Below are 21,959 nucleotides of genomic sequence, written 5' to 3'. Positions count from 1 at the left end.
GTCCAGCATTTATCTACTTGCCTACTTGGCTACTAAAACGTCCAAAAACTTCATTGACTTATCTCTACCATAGTACCATTGACTGAGGATTCGACAAATAATACTGCAACTCTGAATTCTTGTTTTCAAAATTATACTTATAGCCCACAATTGTCTTTCTCCATTTCACTTTAATCCATTTTGGCTTTTTGTAATTGTTCTTATTATTCACTCCCAATTTTTTGACAGCAATAGTTCAAAACAGCTTTACATGTCACATGCGTCCCATGCAAAAGTTACAACGTCGTAACGTACGCGTCAATTCCATCCCCACCATCTTTACACACTCATTTATTCCGTAATTCATTAAATTTAAATTTTAAATAACTCCTAAATTAAAGAGCGTATGTGGGTGTTGTTATTCACGATTGCAATTTGCAAAGCTATCATGGCGATTTTACTTTATGCCGGTTCCTAGACGTTTAAATATTTTAGCACATCTTTAACTTCAAAGGTCTCGGACCACAGTGCCACTATATATTGAGATTCTGTCTCTCCTGACTTCATTGTTATGCATTTACAGTAATAATATTTCGCCGTTTTGCTTTCAAAAAAAAAAAAAAAAAAAAAACTCCTAAATTAAAGTTACACAATAAATCTCAATTAAAATTAAAATTAAAATTTATCACTCTCAAAATTGAAAAAATATAAAAATATTCAGTTTATTTTAGTAGGCATCACTACTATCAAAGGCGGGTGTCTCCCACCAAAAAAAAAAAAAAAAAAAAAAAAACTATAAGACAATTAGACTCGGATCGCATTAAAATATATATACTTTTATTTAAAATAAAAATTATTAAACAAAAAATAAACATATAATTTTATATTTATAATAAATGAAATACTCCGTATCTTTTTAAATTATTACAACCCGTCCTTATTTGTGGACAGCGATAGATCATACGTTAAAAGCTTTGCAATTGTAAGGTCGTCCCATGCAAAATTAAAGTTACTGAGTAGTGCGTACGTATAGGTTGGTGGGTATATTATCTCCTACAATAATCATTAGACTACTTTCAAGATTCAACGACTATTGTCGGCTTGTCCGATGTCTCTATTTTTAGTTAATTTTTTAAAAAAAAAAATTACACTTTTCTTAACTGTGGGTCATATTCACTTTTTGTTCTTAAGTTATCATTGATATGTTACACTTTTTATTATTTTAGTAATAAAACATTAAGGAACGAAATTTACAATTTTAGTATAACACATGGACGAAAAGTAAAACTCCAATGATAATTTAGAAATGAAAAATGAGTATGACAAACACTTACTCTATAACTTATGGACGAATAGTGTAATTTTTCTTTAATTTAATTTACTATGAGATTTACTACGGATCGGAGTATATGTTTTCCCAATCTCTGTTTTTTTTTTTTTTTTTTTTTTTTTTTTTTTTTTTTTTTTTGATGTGATAAAAGATTTTATCTTCATCGAATGAATTTCAAAAAAAATGTCAACATTAAATTGTTAAGTGAGAGAATAAAAATAGGGAGTAGAATTTAAAAGTCAGTTTTTTTTTTTTTTTTTTTTTTTTTTTTTTTTTTTTAATTGCATGTAATTCTCTTTGAGTTGTATTTTATATGTCTAATAATTTTATCACCTATTTAACTTTTCTTAATCTTTAGTTTAAGATTAATATCTAGTTAAATTAGTTAAATAATAATTAACTTAATAACTGTAATGCTTTAAGTTTGACTATCATGTGTGTTATGGATTGAATTTTTTATTTAAACTGGTCACTTATGAGAATTTAATCTAATTTATGTTCATGTGATTCTTTATTAGGTAGGTTGGTTTCACCCAAACCCATAAGCAGTAGTTATGAGCTTTCCTGTAACTCAAATGATATAATTAAAAAAAAAAAAAGAAAAAAAAAAGGAAGAGATCAGAAAGATGATGCATGCATGAAGTCTAATTATTTTATTAATCTCTCTTCAGATTTGTTTAACAAGAGATTGAGAGAAATACAGAAAGCAAAACACAAACTGAACATACATATGACAGAAACATATATATATATATATATTATTACACCGAGCGTGCATGCAAGCACGTACTCATCACACTAGGTTTTCTTAATTGAAAGAGAGAGCTACTAGAGCTGCTTTAATATCTCTGGATTTTTTTTTTTCATTTATTTTATTTTTTTTAATCAATCTGTCTTCAACTTCAAAATGCTATGTATAGCCATGCCCTTCCTTTCTTCAGCTCAATATTCTTCAATCCTCTACCTGAAAAACGTTAATTAAAGATGTTATGGAATCCTTTATATCTTGGGTGCAATGACAAGTGAAACTGCAATTATTATTCGAGAGTGTACGTGTAATTTGAAGCTTACCGGGAAAGTATTGGAGCCCATTCTTAGTGGTGGTAGGGAGGAGGGGGAGGAGATGAGTAAACGTAGGGGTGGTGAGGTGGTGGAGAGGAAACTGGGGGCGGTGGAGACTTATATTTGTAAGGGTGGTGGGGTGGTGGAGAGTAGACTGGTGGCGGTGGGGATTTGTACTTGTAAGGGTGGTGTGGTGGTGGGGAGTACACTGGTGGTGGTGGAGATTTGTACTTGTATGGGTGGTGGGGAGGTGGGGAGTACACTGGGGGTGGTGGAGACTTGTATTTATAAGGGTGGTGTGGGGGAGAGTAAACTGGGGGTGGTGGAGACTTGTATTTGTAAGGGTGGTGGGGAGGTGGAGAGTACACCGGTGGTGGCGGCGACTTGTACTTGTAAGGGTGGACGGGTGGTGGTGGGGACTTGTATTTGTAAGGGTGGTGTGGTGGAGAGTAGACCGGTGGTGGTGGAGAGTAGACTGGTGGTGGTGGAGACTTGTACTTGTAAGGGTGGTGGGGAGGAGAGTACACTGGAGATGGTGGAGATTTATACTTGTAAGGGTGGTGGGGAGGTGGAGAGTAAACCGGTGGTGGTGGAGACTTGTACTTGTAAGGGTGGTGGGGAGGTGGAGAGTAAACCGGTGGTGGTGGAGACTTGTACTTGTAAGGGTGGTGGGGAGGAGAGTACACCGGAGGTGGTGGAGACTTATACTTGTAAGGGTGGTGTGGAGGAGAGTACACCGGCGGTGGTGGCGATTTGTACTTGTAAGGGTGGTGGGGAGGAGAATACACCGGAGGTGGTGGAGACTTATACTTGTAAGGGTGGTGTGGAGGAGAGTACACTGGCGGGGGTGGCGATTTGTACTTGTAAGGGTGGTGGGGAGGGGAATACACCGGAGGTGGTGGAGACTTGTACTTGTAAGGGTGGTGTGGAGGAGAGTACACCGGCGGCGGCGGCGATTTGTACTTGTAAGGGTGGTGGGGAGGTGGAGAGTACACCGGAGGTGGTGGCGACTTATACTTGTAAGGGTGGTGTGGAGGAGGAGAATACACCGGGGGTGGTGGAGACTTGTACTTGTAAGGGTGGTGGGGAGGAGAGTAAACCGGAGTTGGTGGTGGATTATAGTGCCTAATAGGCGGCGGCGGAGATGAGTACTTGTACCCATTAGCGGTGGCCTCCGTCGCCAAACCAAGAGACACTAACACCACAAGAGCGGCGGCGAGGGAGGCCATTTTAGGCCCCTTCGATTCTCTCCCAATCATTGATCCCTAAAGAAAGAAAGAAAGAGGGTATTGCTTATGCTCTTAATCCCCCCAAACATCCCTTTTTATAGCTCCGAATTTACCCACATCAAAGTAACTAAACATTAAACAATGCAAGGTAAAACGTTAAAATATGCAGTGATTGAGTTGTTTCGTCGTACATGTTTGGCTCATCTTTTGACTAGGTAGTAGGTGGGATTATTGAAGAAGATGACTGCACGTTTTCTGCTAGCTAAGCTACACAAGTATTTTTTATTGACCTCTGTCATCCAATAATTAAAATAAAATTTATTGCACTTGCTTCGAAAATCGAAATGAGTGTACATGCAATTGGGTGAAATATAATTCTTGTACTTGATGATATCATCACTACTGGAAATTATGAAATTTCGGACCACATCTTAAATCAAGTTGAAAGCAAAAAGTGGTCGGAAATAGCAACAAAGGTTTTTTCGGATATCAAAAGTGGTCGAAACAAGGCTTTCGACTTGATTTAAGATCATTTTCAGGTGGTCGGAAATTCCATAATTTCCAGTAGTGCATAAATCTGAATTTTATCAATACTCTCCTAGTCAAATCTGTCCTACAACGTAACATTTTCTTATTACAATTTTCAACGTACAAATAGATAATAAATATGAAAATTATGATATTTATAACATTAGTAGAACATATTATTTGTGGCATGCAAGTAGTAACTTAACATTTTCTATTTCCATACTATTTGATATTAGGTAAGCCAATACAAGCAAGATGTTGATTAGTGTATCATTAGTCTATAAAGGATGGGAGATGGAGCCTATGAAAAAGATTGAATTGCTAGATTAAGTATATAAGTAGAGAGGATAAATATTAAGATTATTATGTACTTAACCCACATCAAGCTAGGATACAAGGATTTCACTTTGACATTATAAGCAAGAAAGCATCTTGGGTAGTGTTTGGAAGGGTGTTGGATGTTAAACTGTTAATAGAAAAACTTTACCTATTGACTTTGATTTCTTAACTAATCTTCACAAGTCTTGTTATATATGTTCCAAACTTTAGATGACAATTTTGCATTTGACCTTGTTGTGAGCACTAATATACAATTATTTGGTATATATTGGTCAATTAAGACAAATTAATCTCATAATTTATTTCGATCCCCCACTAGTCTCTAAGGTAGGAGCGGTGAAAATTCTTTAAATTTGTTGTTTATTGATTTTCTTAGTTTTGTATTGCGCTTCCTTTTGAAGGGAATCAAGCTAGACTTGGCTGCAATTTTAACCTAGAGAGAGTGTATTTTAGTTGAGTTCAAACTCCTTTCCTCAATAAATAAAGAGTTTTAAAATATGGTGATAAGCAGAGCGAACTGTTAACGCATGTACTAGTTAATATAAGTGTAAAATTAAAGATTCATCGATTGTTATATCTATGTGTCATGTTAAATAAATCTAAGTTTCACTTTTCAAACAATAATAATAGAAGGATACATAGGTTCAAAAGGAAAAAGATCCAAGATGAAAGTATCAACTTGTGATTTACCTATGTAGTAGCTCTAAGGCCCGGAATTTTGTGGATTTAAGATTAGTCCGGTGAAATTGGGATCACATAAGTAGTAGTAGTATCTATCCAAAAAAAAAAATTCCTATGTGATTTTTGAGTTTTCATGTCACAATGTCAAAAAAAAAAAAAAAAAAAAAAGGTAATGAGCATATTATCCAAATAAATAATTGTTTTCGCGTTGCCATGCATCACATACATGTGGGGGACTGCATTATTTACTTTTTAATTTTCCAACACAATTATTATTTTAAACAAATCCATTTATATATATATATATATATATATATATATATGAATTTGATATAATTAATACTGAGTATTAATTTGTTTATAAATGATGCAATGATAAAAATGTGTGTGAAAGCTGTGAAAGGCATCCAGCTGGATCCACAAACACAGCTCAAAGTTGAAATACATACGATAAGTAAAATATCTGATACGGAGTATTTAATATCTAATTCTTAAATTTTTTTTTCGGATTCATGGAAAAAAAAAATACAATACTCAATTGACATTTTAGATAGGTACAATAAATCGAAACCATCAGAGACAAGAAAAAAAAAAATGAAAACATTAAAGAAAAGGAGAGAGAAAATAGAAAATTTGAAGATTTCAATCTTAATTCGAGGCATGCACATTGAACTAATTCAAGAATATTTTTTGAGTACTATTGACACAATTAAAGTATTGTATTTGTTCATCAACACATTAAAATATATACTTGACCAAGAAACCATTATTATTATTATTATTATTATTATTATTATTATTATTATTAAATAACAAAGTGGGGAGTAGGTAATAGAAGGAGTACAATATAGACTAGATCAAGTTAATGTTTGAATCCAGATTCGAGCGCAGAGAGAGAAAATAAAATTCAGTTCTAGTCTAATCAATTTTTATCCGAACTGAATATAAGTATTAAATAAATTAATAAGTTTATCTATAAATCTTTTTGGGTTCAAAATAGCTTATAAAAATATATATGATATACTAAAAATTAATAATTACATGCAGTGTAGTTTATTTGCTAAAAATAAATCGAACTTCAAAATCATGTATGACAGCCTCGACCAAGAAAATATTGATAAGTATCAAACTTGCAAATATATATATATATATATATATATATATATATATATATATATATATATATATATATGATACCTAACTTTATCTTTAATGTGCTATAAAAATTACTCAAGAAAAATTTAAAAAAATAAAATAAAATAAAACTAATTTATATAGGTACACATCAAGAGTTAAGTACTTAAGTTGTTAAGTAACCAAACATAATTTTTAAGGTACTAAATAGAATATTTAATTGATGCCTATACAACTAGATTTTGAACAAGAAGTACGAAAGTTTCACCTAAAGGTTAAATCATTGAAAATAATTTCTACCTAATTAATTAGGGACCATTCTTCAAGTACATTCTAAATCTACCCATCTATCTAATCATTTTAATTTTATGAGAAATGAAAGACCGGAACTACAAAGTCCAATTTTATATTATGAAAAGCTTAATAAATTAATTAAATCATTGTCATTTTCAAAAAAAAAAAAAATTAAATCATTGTCATTCTAATAAAGAAAATTATTATTGTTTCTATATAAAAATTACTGGTTGATGCGGCATTAATATTGTAATGCTTGATAGAAAAAAATTATTTTTATTAGCTGATTGAATTGTAAATTATGGTGAACTTAAATTTTTATTGATGAAAATAACTCTATTTTTTTGTAAAGAATTTTTTTTTTTTTTTTTGAAGGAATGTCGTGATCATTGTACACTGCATAAGGTGGTGGGCAGACAAGAAAAACACAATTATATGGTAATTAAGATTTGGTTTCATTAATAAATTGATACGAAAGTCACATCGATCGGATGGAGGGTATATTTATGTTACAAGCTCGATCAAGGCGCCGAGTCAATAGCTTCTATTCCGTGACAGCTTTCTCATATCTAATCCCACTATGTTTTTGTAACCATTATGAAAATATTTTAATAAAAAATATTATACGGATTAAATTAAATTTAATCTATATAAATAATATTCTATGATTTCATGTAATGAAATTTTATTTTTTCATTTTATGAAGTAAGATTTAGATATTAAATTTCTCGATTTGAAAACTCCAAGCTATTATTTATTTATTTATTTTGCATAATTAACTTTGAAAAAGAACAAACATTCTAGACCCAACAAAATTGTACGCATGTTGTGAAATAATACTCCGTAACTTAATATATTATCTAGTGCGAACAAGGTTGCAAAATGCACTAGGCACTATCTAATCGAACGGTTGTGGGACTTAGGTGGCAACATGGCCGAGTTAGGTACCGACAGAGCCGAGCTGGCCGAGTCGGGCACCTAGTTGGCCGACTAGTTTGCAACCAATACTTAAGAATGTACACTCGATAAAATTCGTTCTTATATATGTAACAGTCCATAAGTTACACAAGAGAGTAAATCATACTAGGAAGATCATGCTTAGCTTCATGAACTCGATTGAGAGTACATTAGCATGAATCAAACTCATAACTTTCAAATAAAAAAATTATACTCCAATCATTCAACCATCCATTTTGGTTCGTTAAGACCCTATTATGTCACTTGTGTATGATGTGATGTTCCTAATGTAAAAACAAGCAAAAAAAAAAAAAAAAAAAAGTCATCAAATTAATCAGTAAAAGTCATCAAATCTGTGCTGATTTGTTTAAGTGTTTATTTATTACACGAAACATCATTAGGTAAATCGAATGAACTTTGAATCTTAGGTAACATTGGTTAGGTAAGCTTGATCAAACGTACGTACGTTTAGAATAACTTAATCACCGACACTGTGATTTTACCGTTTTAGACTTCTTATTGGATTATCATATAGCATAGTAATAATTGATTGAATATAGTGGATTAATTAGTAATTATGTAAGATATTGTGACACGAAATCTATGGGAGGTAGCTCATAGTTTTCTTTTTTTGCTTTTGATGTAGACAAAATATGATTTGTATATCATATTATTATGAAATGGTTTTCATTGTGAGGTAGGTATAGTAGTCAACTTAATTATTGAGTCGTGGATAATTGATATCGGTCTTTGGTTGAACCGGCTGTGAATATGATAAGACTATAAATAGATTGAGTTGGAGTATGATTCGTTGGTGGCAATTAAGAAAGTCATTAGCATATCGTCTAAACTATACGGGAGTTGGCTAGGAAATCGAGATCGAAGTTGCATTGCACAACGCATTATGTCCATAAGAAAGTTAATTTCTATGCTGATTGAATGACTGACTACTTAAGTTGAGTTGGAATATTGCCTTTAAAAATTATAAGCGTTTGAAAACCCTCGAATGGTTTACAACGATTATTGGCTACAGATATAAGTGTGACTTGACCACAATTTATATAATTCGTTGTTTTCTCTTTCCATGGTATAAAAAATATACTCTATCTGTCTCATTTTACTTGTCATGTTTACTATTTATTGGTCAAATCACCTATTTATTCTTTGTTTATTTTCTTTAATATTTTTAATTTGATTTTTAATATTTTATAGTACATAATTTTAATTTGGTTTCTAAATATATAAACTTTATATACAAAGCTTAATATTATGAAATTTTTTAAATTAAAAATAACTCTAATTATATCTCATTAATCAAATCAGACACATAAAATTGGACGAAATGTGTATTTACAATGATTGAACCGATTGCTTATTTTGGATAAAGTAATTGTTCACACATTGGTTCTTAGTTTTTTACAATTTCAATGAGGGTTCACATAGTCATCTTTAGTCGCCATCTAAAGTCATAAGTTCATACACGTTTGGACCATCACGTACATGTTTACATCCAATGTGGGGCTATGTTAAACGTGACCGAGAATTTGAAGTCAATTTTGATTCAAAATTTTAAAATTTATTAAAAAAAATAATTTCGAAACAATGAAATATATGATTATAATTAAATTATAGAGAAAATGGTTAAATAGGTCCTCAAATTTTAACTGAAAAGTCAATTAGCCCCATCAACTTTTTAAAGGTGTAATTACACTCATCAACAATTCATTTTGATGCAATGAAACCCAAAAACTAATAAATGACCTGCTATCACAAGTTATTAGGGATCCGACCACCCTCCGACAGAAATTTCAGGCAAAAAAGTGACCGACGACCAGAAGGAGAAGGCGATCCAGTGGTCGCCTTCTCCTTCTCTGGCGACCAGTCACTTTTTTACTTAAAATTCTCGTCAGAGGGTGATCGAATTCCTAATGACTTATGATAGCATGTCATTTACTGATTTTTGAGTTTCATTGCATCAAAATGAATTGTTAATAAGTGTAATTGCACCTTTAAAAAGTTAAGAGAACTAATTGACTTTTCAACTAAAGTTCGAAGGCATATTTAACTCTTTTCCTTAAATTAAATTACAATTTAGAGCCTAGAGTTTGATTGAGTGACGGTAGTTAAATGGTTGCTTGGTACTTGGAGTACTACATACCACACGGTTATTTGTGTAATCTGGTTAAGACGTGTAAAGACCATGAATAGATGATTGTCGGTCAATTATGAACAGACTAAGGTAGTTTACTTTATTGTAGTCTTTTGACGATAAAAGTAATAAGTCAAAATTTATCTAGTACACATTCTTAAATAGTGGTTACAAATTTTTATCGTCACTCCATTTTAATGGAAGATTCATGTTCCAAGGTTCTAGTTATGGAGTTGTTGTTAGTGTTACTTGAGTTTTTCCCTCATCTATTCCCAATAAATTAAATAAATAAATATATGGTCCCCATATATGTAAATACAAGTCAATTGTAAAATTGTAATCTCTTCATATGTGTCCTTTCTTCCTAATACAAAATGAAACAATCAAACAAAAATGTAAGTTTTTATTTTTAAAAATTTTCAACCATATATTTTTATATTTATTTATATGTATAGATAGATGTATCGTTTTCTTGACTTTGATACTCTATTACAAAAAATGCAAAATACGACAAAAGTTTTGGAAATAAAGCATAAATAATTTTCCTGACTTACCTGCGAAGAAACTGCAACATTTCTTGTAATATAATAATATGTTTTGTAGCAAATGACAACAACGTAACTAATTTTTATTTAATATATTTAATTAAATATATAACTTTAAAAAATAAGAAGAACCAAATGGCCCTCATATTAAGTATACCACTTTGACAAAATATGTCATTAGGTTTATCACTTTGAAAATATATATATATATATATATATATATATATATATATATATATATATATATATATATATATATATATATATATATATATATATATATAGTCATAGGCTATGAACGTTATTAGACAACTTGTAAGAAGAATGATAGAAATTTTAGAAATAGAAATATCATGTAATTAAGATTATGTATCGTATAATTATAAAATAATTAGATTAGTTTGCTTACACTTTAATTAAGAGATAAAATGAACAGATACTACATTGTAACAGAGTCAATAGTACAAAAGATAAAATTTGAAATTGTCCATATTTTCAAAATTTTTTATTTTTTTTGAGGGGAAATGAAGGAAACTTGTACTCATTGTCAAAAGATTTGCATTGGATAAACCTCGACTTATAATATTTGCTGGCAAATGACCACGAAAAGATAAATCAGTCTAGATTGTTCATAGTTGATCGATTCAAACCAAGATAATCAATACATTACTCTCATAAAGAATTGAACATGAAATCTTGTATATCTTTTTTCTTTCTTTGTATAAAAAGTCAAAATGAAATCACTTTTTTAAATAATAGTACTCCGTATTTAATAATGATATTATGATATATAATGTCTCTCATCTAGCGATAAACACGGAATATAAATTGGAATTATGGCGTTTGGTGTCAGAGGACAGAGGATGTACAAATCGACAGATCTTTCTCAATTATCTTTTTTTTTTTTTTTTTTTTTTTTTTTTTTTTTTTTTTGAGAACATCTTTCTCAATATCTCAAACAATAGTCAATGTAGGATTACAATTAATATAAAATTATGAAAATGCGTTTTTAATTTTTTATAGATATATAGTTTTATTTTACGTTAGGTATTTGCGTTGAAGATGAGATGCCAAATATATGAAAAATATTGAAATATGTCAATAATTCATAAATCATGTGGGGTTAGTAGATCAATCACATTTAATCCATTCTTTAGTGATTAGATCTCTCCACCAACGCGTAAACTATTCCTCAGGAAAACTGGTTCGCTAATGGGTTAATATGATAATGAAGCGAATACGATAAGATTAAACACGAACACGAACGTAATTTTATCCATTCACTAATCTACACTCTAAGTTGCAAAATCAATTGTATTACAAAAAAAAAAAAAAAAAAAAAAAAGGTTCTACACATTTACTCCAAAAAAATCTTAAAAGTTAAGAGTTTTGAGTATTTAACCGTTAAAATTAATATTTTTGACATATCAATGATTAATTTCTGGTACAACGCTAATACTTCAGGGACTTAATACAACGACACATATAATTGAGAAGTTAAATCAATTATTTGCTTGATTAATGGAAAAACCCGCGCAACCCCTAATTAATAGAATATGCGCTCTGAGTGAAAGCAGCCTTGTGACCATAGCCGATAAAAGACTATAAAAAAGTAAACTAGCCTATGTCACCCATAGATCAAAACTTATCGATTCAAATCAAAAAAATTAGTAAACGAGTCCCATATAAAGTTAATCTTAAAACCTGTAGTTATCAAACCAGTTTCACAAACGTTGCACATTTTTTTCTAAAGTAAATCGATCAATGTCATATATACAAACAAATTAAAGGTGGAATACACCGAAATAATGTCCAATGGGAAGAATGGAAGATCCTTTAGCCCTTCTTAAAATTCTCTGTGTTATAAATGTGAGCTATGGTCTAATATAACGTAATAACGTCAAATATTGAGGTCGTCAAAAGGTTAATTAGGTGGTGTTTGGTAGGTTGGAGTTTTTGTAAAAATAATATATAAATGAAATTGGAAAGTAACGGATTTGGAAATTATATGCATGGTCAAATTAGAGTAGGTTATTCCTAGCATGCATACGTGGATAATTTTGTTCCTTTTGTAAGGGAAAAAACATTTTTATGAAACTAATGAAATTGGTAAAACGTTGTCACTATAATGATTGTGGAAAAATTTTACGATGATAGCTCACCATACCATACAATTCTAGATGGAAATGATAGTCCCACGTAAATTTTACGGTTTATTTAAATATGTTAATACGATTATGATATGAAAATAATAAATTTAAATATGGATATGACCTGCTAAGATTAGTGAGTTAGAGTGTTAACGTAATGCTGTTCAATTAATTTATATTAAAGATATGAGATGATGAGTTATTGTAAATTATATATACTCCGTATCATTTATATCATCTTCCTCCTCCTCTTCCTTTTCTTCTTCTTCTTTGGATGGCATATTGTTTATCTCTATTAGTTATTTGAGTGTAATTATATATTATATTGTATATATCTCGTGTTGATTGAAAAAATCAATAATTTACTAGTTGATTGACTTAGATGAATTATATTAATAAAATATAATAAAAATAATAAAGAAACTTTGTATTAAGAATCTTGAACATGAAATGATCTGATTCTAGATTATGTGGACAACTTTTTTTTTTTTTTATTTTTTATGTCGACGAAGATACGAAGTTATTAATTATTTGAAAGTATGCATTAGATAAATTTCACTATTATATAATAGGTTATAAATCATATAGAAGAAGTAAAATACAATAAAAACATTATGTAAGATATATTCGATTAAAGTTGGATGAAATGAAATGATTCTATATTATGTGGACAACTTTGTTCCTTGGGAAAATCGAGGGGGTAAAACCTAAAAAGCATGGTATGATTGTATGAATTGAAAATTTGAGAATTTTGTCTGACTAATAAATTTGTCATCATATCAACTACGATAAAAACGTTGGATGTAAAGACACCATACCATCGATTGAAATTTAATTTAAGATTAGTTTGAAAATTTATAAAATATTTTCTGAAAAATGATTTTCAGATATGGAAAATCATTTTTTTTTCTGGAAAAGTTAAGAAATTGCATTTTTTTTTTTTTTTGTATATATAGTTCATTTTTTTTAAAAAATAGGAATATTATTTGTTATAACAACAATAACAACAACAACAACAACAACAACAACAATAATAATAATAATAATAATAATAATAATAATAATACGTGGTGATAGTGGTGGTGGTTATTGTGTTGGTGGCAGTAGTGGTGGTATGGTGGTGTTGGTGGCAGTGGTGTGGTAATGGTGGTGGTGGTGGTGGTAGTAGTAGTAGTGGTGGCTTAGTGGTGGTGTTGGAAGTGGTTGTGGTGGTGTCCTTCTACTAGTCAGTCATTCCACGCGTCTACTGTGAAGTGGCTAAGGTTTATGGGATGGCCGAAGAGACACTTCACGTACCTGCTTCCCACTACTCATCTAAACATGGTAAATGTCTTGATATCGCCAGTCGAAAAAGCCATTATTATATACTAAACACAATTAGAAACAAACGTTAAGGGTTTTGCATTTGGAAAGAACCAAGTGGCAAATTGGCAATAACGACCAAATGACCAATGCAATGAGAACATAAGTCATTGGAGTGTCCAGATTCATTATCGTTAACATAAAATGACAACATTTTGCATTTATTACTGTTTTGAATCTTGTTCCTAAGCTACTACATATATGCATGTGTGTGTGAGCTTGTCAAGTGTCAACATTATTTTGTACGGACCGCATTATCTCCATCGTCCAGTCGTCCATCTCTTGTAGATTAGTCTACGATTTTGACCTTTAATATTTTATTTTTCATTTCATTTTCTTCACTATATATGTATATTTTTATTAGTATAATATTTTAAAAATTAAAAAAATAGAATATTTTAATTAATTATCAACAAAGTTGAAAAAGAATGGAAAAAAATGATGTGTATATGCATGCTCTTTTGTAAGAAAAAGAAAAAAAGAAAAAAGTAAGAGAGCATCTTATCATTATTATACCTAGAAAAGGTCTGCGCATCTCTATTCACATGCCGCCATGCCGGACCAAGTAGATCTATGGTCTAATTCCCAATTCAAGACACTGCAAATTAAAGCCAATCTCTTAACATTCTGGGAGCTCACACTTATTAAAAAAAAAAAAAAAAAAAATCTGTTAACAAGTCATTTTTCAAATTCTACTCGTCAAAATCCTATTTACCAACAGAAAAATATTATATGTACTTTCAATTTTTATTTTCACATTTAAAATTTTGATATAAACACTTTTATAAGGGTCCACATGAAAGAAATAACCTATTAGTGTCAGTCACATCAAGAAGAAAATTTAAAAAATAAAATTTGGAAGTACATGTAGTAAAACTCTTACCAACATAGTAATAACCCATAATAAATACTGAGTTGTTCATAGCTTTGTCTCAATCGTTATATCGTGCACCAAAACGCACACTGCATTGTACGCCCTAGTCCAAAATGACGACGTTTTTATAAGTTGGTGGGGAGTTGACGCCGGACGCCGTTCCGTCCGTTCAATCCCGTTACAATTTTTCTTTTTTAACACTTGAGTTTATGTGTATTATATTAAGAGTTTATGTGTATTATGTTACGGGTTTATGTGTATTCTACTATACAGTTTTGTACATATAAAAAAGATAGTTTTTTTTTTTTTAGAAGTTAACGGTAGAAACAAAAAACGATGTCATTTTAACTAGGACGCCTGATGCACGATATAATTTGCCGCTTTGTCCTAGCCGGGAAAAATCGGGAACATGTATGGGCTTAGAAGTCCAAAAACGGGAACGGGCCTGAGGGATTGAGAACATAAAGGAGGCACAATTCATTAGGCAGACTATTTGGGATTTTAAGCATTGGGCTTGGGCTAAAATTTATGTTCATCCAAATGATTCGGGCCAGGTTGGGTCCAACCGATAATACTTGACTTCTACAACTCTCGAATATTTTGAAAATTAAGATTTAGATATCATAAAGCAAACAATATATTATAGGAATAAGGTTCAAATTTGCCACTGAACGTAACCTGAAAATGTAATTAGGCCATTGAACGAAAAAAAAAAGTGCAATTAAGTCACTGAACACTCCAAAAATGTGCAATTTCACCTGATAGCAGGTTACCCTCAATTTTAGCAGGTTATCTGCTTACGTGGCAGCTGAGTTGGCATTTTTAATACATTTTAAATCATTTTTAATAAATTTTAATAATAAATTTTTATTTAAAAAAATTTTAAAAAAATAAAAACGACTTTATTTTATTTTTTATTTAATTTTTTTCAATTTTTTATAAACTCAGCTGCCACGTAAGCAGGTAACCTGCTAAAATTGATGGTAACCTGCTATCCGGTGAAATTGCATACGTTTGGAGAGTTCAGTGACCTAATTGCACGTTTTTGGAGTGTCCAGTGACCTAATTGCACTTTTTGTTCGTTCAGTGGCCTAATTGCATTTTCAGGTTACGTTCAGTGGCCAATTTGAACCTTATTCATATATTATATTTTGAATCAAAAGAAATATAAGGTTAATTAGTTAAATTTTATACAACCCTTAATTCATTCCCAATACTTTTTCTTTGATTTACCAACAAGCTTGCGACCACTATTCGAATGTGCGCTATGGGTGAAACTTACTTTATAACTTTAGCTGGCAAAGGACCATAAAACAATAAAACTGTTTAGATTACTCATAATTGACTGCATCAAACTGAAAAGGTTTATGATAATTCTCACGAGAAATCGGACTTGAATCTTTGTCCCAACTCTTTTTGTAATTATATATGGTCTAACTAAAAGTTAACTTGTTAAAATTTTACGGAGCCTTGTAAATAGAGATGGGAGATGATCCCTCAACCATATTCATAGCCCAATGTTTGTGTCGACTGGTCCAATTCATGTGAACTCCTTTCATCTTGGCCTCAATTCTTTGGAGATTCCACTATACGGTATCTAAGTCTTTCTTAAATGTAAATTGTTTTAGTATGACATTTATCATCTTCTTCCAAAAGATTGAATCTCCAATTTCAAGAGTCCATCACACCCCAGCCCGACAGAGTATTTAGAAGGATGTAAATCACAGTGATTCAATAGTTCAGTAAACAAGATCAAATGACGATGCACACAAGGAATCTGTTCACTTTGGATTAAAAATGTTACAACCAAATTGTAAAACATTTTCAATGGGGGAGAGAAAGTTTGGCTGGTTAACAATCCATGTCATGCATATATATTGTATTTATTAGGCAAAGAAGATGCCAAAAGACTTTGGGAATGAAGTTTGAGACCCACCAAAGTCAATACTTAATGTGTGAAAATATCTTGTGGTTTGTCACCACTCAGCCACCATATCTTGGTGGTTCGATCTCCATAGCCACCGTGCCTTGGTGGTTAGCCGTAATTGTTGGAGAGGTTCCATCACATGATACCGTGGGTCATAATTCAATTCACACCAACAAATAAGACCCGGCCCGGCCCGGTTGTACAATTGTTTGTTTTTCAAACTCCAACCCACTTGCACTTGTATAATAGTAGAGGGCCGGGCATGCATGCATGTCTTGTCACACAAGAATATCTAAGAATCAAACATGAAATTTTGTGATTATCAAACCAGCAACTCAACCAATTTAGCTGGGATTATTACCCCTAATTATGAACTAACATAATTGATACGTGAAGAGGAAGAGAGATGATGAGTAGCTCCGATCCTGCATTAGTAGATTATGAACTTGACTAATTTTATTGAAGTAAACAATTAACTTTAGGAGAGAAGATAGCAGGTAGTTAGCAGCATGTTGTAACAACCAGTCTAACAGTGCTATTCAGGATGAACTAAGGAAACACAAACAATTGTATATGGACCAACGCAATTCAAGCTAATACATCTTGTCACATACTCAATCATTGTATGATGAGAATTATGAAGCTAGGCATGTTATGATTGGCAATGATGACAATGACCATATACACCCAAAAACCCTGCAGGCCAATATCGAACTCACCCTAACCTAGTTGGCAATGGCCAAGAAGGAAGGGCAGCCTCACTATGCATGCATGTTAATTGGGTATAGTAGTGAAGAAGTAAGATTGAAGATCACATGCATTCAATCTATACTCAGTAAAATGATCATTTTTTGTGTCAAGAACAATGAAGACATTGCATGGCCACCCTAGGGGTCCACTTTTGGGTGTGTTATGTTACTACGTAAAATATGTATTCTTCAATTCGTTGGTTGATATGATATATGCAAACTTGATTATATATAGTTGGTGGTCCTATCCTAGAATGTTAGGGATGATGTTACTAGAATACAAAAAGGAAGCCTAGCTAGCTAGGGTATAGTAGCTAGGAATGGAAGACCAATTCAAAAACGTTGTTTAATTTAATTTATTGAAGCTAGCTTGCTATGGTGATATTAATGATTACAACCAATTAAAACAACCCAAAAGGAGAAATTTTTGGAAAGTGGTCTTAGTACAGTGCACCGGCCATGTGTTGGAGAACTCAAGCAAATATTGTTCCAACATTTTGTATTTCTATTACTACTTCTTTATCTTATATACAACTTAAATAACCATCTAAAAAGTCAAATTCAACAATCGTCTGAAAATTTAAATTCAATATTTTAATTTTCTACGTATATTTGAAATGTGATACCAATAGTTATGCAAGTGTAAGAAAATAAATTTATATTTTCACTATATGTTATAGTTTTATACCGTCTTATTGTTAAAAATGATAATTTGAAATGTCGAGTTTAATATCTTATCACATGCTATTTTATTAAAAATAATATTAAACAAAAAAGCTAAACGCTTTTAAAATAAAACAATAGATAGGCAAGGTGCTCTTTTTAAAAAGGTTTAGATGTCTTTTTTCAATAAATTTCAGTACAACCAAATAAGCACTAATTACATACCCAAAAAAAAAAAAAAAAAAAACTAATTAATTAAATATATAATTAATACTCAATGGTTTACAGCTTTTAGCTTATCTATTATTCTATAAATAGTCATTATAGTGTTGATAATTGCGGAATGGCCCTCATAATGCAATCAACCACTACCCAAAGGTAATAGCTTATAGCTAGGTAGTGTCCAATCAAAGAATTGTGAACTTAGGGCCCCTCCATGCATAGTGTGGAAAAAAAAAAAAAAAAAAAAAAACTGATATCTTAACTTCAAACCAAGCCACATTATGAACCCTATGAATTAGTACTTAAGATTCATAAGAAGATAAATCACGACAATCAATTTCAATACTCAACACCAAATTATACATTTCTCCTTCATGCATAGTCCATACCTTCAAATGAAGAAACACTACTTATACTCATAAAAAATATTCTATTCACACGTTTTGCATTAATGAAATGAAATGAAAATTAAAAAAAAAATACTATTAAAACTAATAAATTTCCTGTACAACATGCTCGAGGTTTGCAGCTAGCTGATATACTCTCAGTTTAAAGATATATCGTATTTTATTGAAGGTTAAATAAAATATTTCTTGACCTAAGAAAATATTTTCTTTACGTCTTTAATTATATATTGTTTTGTTTTGAATTTTATCTTATTTTTGATTTTTTTTTAAATAATCAACACCTATAAAAAAAAAAAAAAAAAAAAAAAAAAGGAGTGTATATATATAGTAAAATTGGTTGCAAAAATAGGAGTATATATATAGTAAAATTGGTTGCAAGAATTGGTTTTCTTGTCCCAGAAGCTACCTTGGGAAACCTCTAGCTAGTTTCATCTCTAGCTTCTTTTCAACTCCATGTCTTGCGGTCTCCTGTTCCTCATAATTTTGTCTGGAGAAATTTTTCTTTATTTTATTATTATTATTGTAGAATAAATAATGTAATCAAAAGGGTATTTCCCACTTTACCTTACTTTCTCCCTTTCACAACTAATTATTGCATCAAAACCATAAGGCGGCTTTCAAGTAGTCATCTTTTATAATGACAAGTTTGCTATTAATTTATTTATTTAATCAGAGCTAAGGTATAATAATATTTGAGCTTTGGAAATGTATATAGCTATCGTTTTGTTATCCTTTGAGATCCTATTTATCATGAACATGATTAATTTTGATATGTAAGGTCATAATGTACTTTATTTGTATGGTCTGAGTTTTTGTTTGTGTTAAGTAGAACCATAAAGAGTGACAAACCAGTACTATATCATAAATTTTAAGATAATTGTGTTATCAGAGTTTGAATAGTATCGGTTCATAACTACTTTCTTAACCTACAAGTACAAGAGTCAATAACGCCTCACAACCTTTCATATGGGAGTCCATCCTGAGTATCATTAGATCACAAGATCTTGACGAATCTAAAGTCTTTAGTTGATGTGAAAAACACTATTATCATTGTTAAATCTAAGCCATTTATTGTGTTGATGATCTTGTTCAACATTTGTTGATGGGGCCATATCACAAAGCTTACGATGGACGCTAGCGTACGCAACCAGGTTGCGCTACACCCTACACCGGATTCTCCAAATCCAAGGTGTAATTGCTCAAAAGCAAAGGAAGATCTCACTAATTATTAGCTTACAATATTTATCCTAATTTGCTTATATTACCCAAAACTATTCACATATTGGGTTTAGATCCCTCAATTAATTAATCTAGCTACTTCTCTATTTTCATTCATTTTTTTTTTTTTAAATAAAAGAGCTGATTCATTAATCATACGATGAAAAATTTACAATAAGATCGATGGAATGACAAAACATTCTTACAATGAGATACTGAAACAAATTCTCAATGATACACGAAACTTGAATCTCTGACTGTTTTTCAAGATTAAAACTGAATTCGTTTAGAGAACCTGAAAATTCTTTGATATTGTTAATGATCTTGTTACCTAAGTTTGACTCTATTGCGACTCTTCTGTTCATAGACAATATCTCCATTAATCTGAAACGCATATCAATGTTCAGATCTTCTTTGGTGCTCGGAATGAAGCAAACATACTCCATTATTATTTAAATTGTTTCACCTTATGAAAAAAGAACTCATCAAATAAACGAGAGAAAAACTCGCTAAAGACACAAGAGGAAATAACTCGCAAACGAAACGAGAGGAAATAACTTTGACAAAATAACATATGAAAATCAAATCTAAAACAGTCAAAACAAATCTTAAATAACAAACCACTAACTAATATATATATCTCGTCAATATATATATTATTGAACTGCTAAAAAAAGGTAAATTGTGAACACTTGAGAAGTCTCAAATTGAGAATTTCATCTATCCACGTGGCAGCAGGATAAGAGGAGGTCCACGTGCACCCGAAAAGTAGGAGATGAGAGCCGAGAAAGAAGACAAGTGTTAAGTACAAAGCAAGGGACATTTCTGACATTTGGGTCAAAATTGAGTTCCCCGACCAGTGTGAGCACGTAGATTGTCCGTGCTAATCAACATTTTGTAGTTTTACCCCTTTTGTTTACCCCAATTTGCCTTTTCGTCCCTACTTGTTTTCCCCTTTTGCTACATCTCTATCTTTTCTTGTTGGAATAATCCAAATGCTTTTACTCTTATCTCTCAACTCTCATCTTATTTTTTTTCTTCCTTTAATTGTATTAATTAAATTTTATATACAATATTAGACCTAATTATAACATCATTATATAATACAAAACGCATCAGTAAACATATTTTATTTTAACTAATTAAATAGATATACTGTTTAAAAAAATTAAAATTTTCATCTCTCAATTATACTACCATTATATTTATACCTTAATTGTCTAGATAATAACTTTTCCAATCCCTCAATTTTTTTGAGAATTAATTTTTTAATCCAATCATAATAAAATTAAGGACATAAATTACATTGCATGCAATTAAATGATAAAAACCCGTAAAGAGTATAATTGAGGAGTGAAAAGTGTGTGTATTTATTTATTTATTTATGTTTATGTTTTTTCTTTTAATTTAAGGACAATATGAATATTTTTTTAATTAACTATATGTTTTATTTACTCGTAAATTAGAATTACATCGAGATAAATATATTAATACTAATTAAGACTTTATTTTTAATCTTCACCCATGAGTGTAATATGAAACTAATTAATTCCAAGAGGCTTACGACTGAATGCATCAGTTTGGGAGTTCAAGTTCCACTGAAACATGAACGGGAAAAGAACACGGGATGATATGGAATGCGTGGATTGAATACTTTTTGTGTGTATGAAGACTAGTGTTTACGAGTGGGCTGGATCCATTATGTGTGCATAAAGACTATGGTCTAATAATCAGTGAGCTGATTGTGCGATTCACAGTTTACCTATGCGGTAATTCTAGGAGTAGTGTGTTATGAATTTAAGATTAGTTTAATAAAACTGAGATCACCTAAATATATAAAAAATTATGGAACTAATTCTCATAGACATTATCGATGATTAGGTAACCTTATCATTGCTCCCTTGATAATAAATGCAGCAATACCCATGCTAGCTCTAACAACATAGGTTATATCTCATTGTTATCCACTTATCAACACAAAATTAGATTTTGTATATTTGATTAGCATATACTCCGTATCATGAAATGCTATACACAGTATAATAATTATTTGTGGGCAATATTAATATTAATCATTAAATAAATGAGGTTTGAATTCATAATATAATCATGATTTTGACTGTAATGATCTCAAGAAGTTTGAATTTGTTAACCACGATT

At 30.9% G+C, this 21,959-nt stretch overlaps 1 protein-coding gene across 4 annotated transcripts; it reads right to left on the bottom strand.

Annotated features, from left to right (window-relative positions):
* Nucleotides 1-1,939: 1,939 nt before the first annotated feature.
* Nucleotides 1,940-3,672, bottom strand: LOC109149706 (extensin-like). 4 transcript variants are annotated; one of them, XM_019297638.1, is made up of 3 exons: nucleotides 2,633-3,672; nucleotides 2,381-2,560; nucleotides 1,940-2,273 (listed from the first exon to the last, which is right to left on the bottom strand). In XM_019297638.1, exons 1-2 carry the CDS (start codon nucleotides 3,628-3,630, stop codon nucleotides 2,404-2,406), a joined length of 1,155 nt encoding a protein of 384 aa, XP_019153183.1. In that variant the 5' UTR covers nucleotides 3,631-3,672; the 3' UTR covers nucleotides 1,940-2,273; nucleotides 2,381-2,403. The 4 variants fall into 4 exon arrangements, with proteins under 4 accessions (XP_019153183.1, XP_019153184.1, XP_019153185.1 ...); XM_019297639.1 differs by having other exon boundaries at nucleotides 2,381-3,193; nucleotides 3,311-3,671; XM_019297640.1 differs by having other exon boundaries at nucleotides 2,381-3,091; nucleotides 3,311-3,670.
* Between the last annotated feature and the right edge of the window lie 18,287 nt (nucleotides 3,673-21,959).

The sequence above is a fragment of the Ipomoea nil genome, unplaced genomic scaffold (genome assembly GCF_001879475.1).
Source record: "Ipomoea nil cultivar Tokyo-kokei standard unplaced genomic scaffold, Asagao_1.1 scaffold2159, whole genome shotgun sequence".
NCBI lineage: Eukaryota > Viridiplantae > Streptophyta > Magnoliopsida > Solanales > Convolvulaceae > Ipomoea > Ipomoea nil.
The sequence above is the reverse complement of the archived record's forward strand: the minus strand, read 5'-3'. Positions and strand labels throughout refer to the sequence as shown.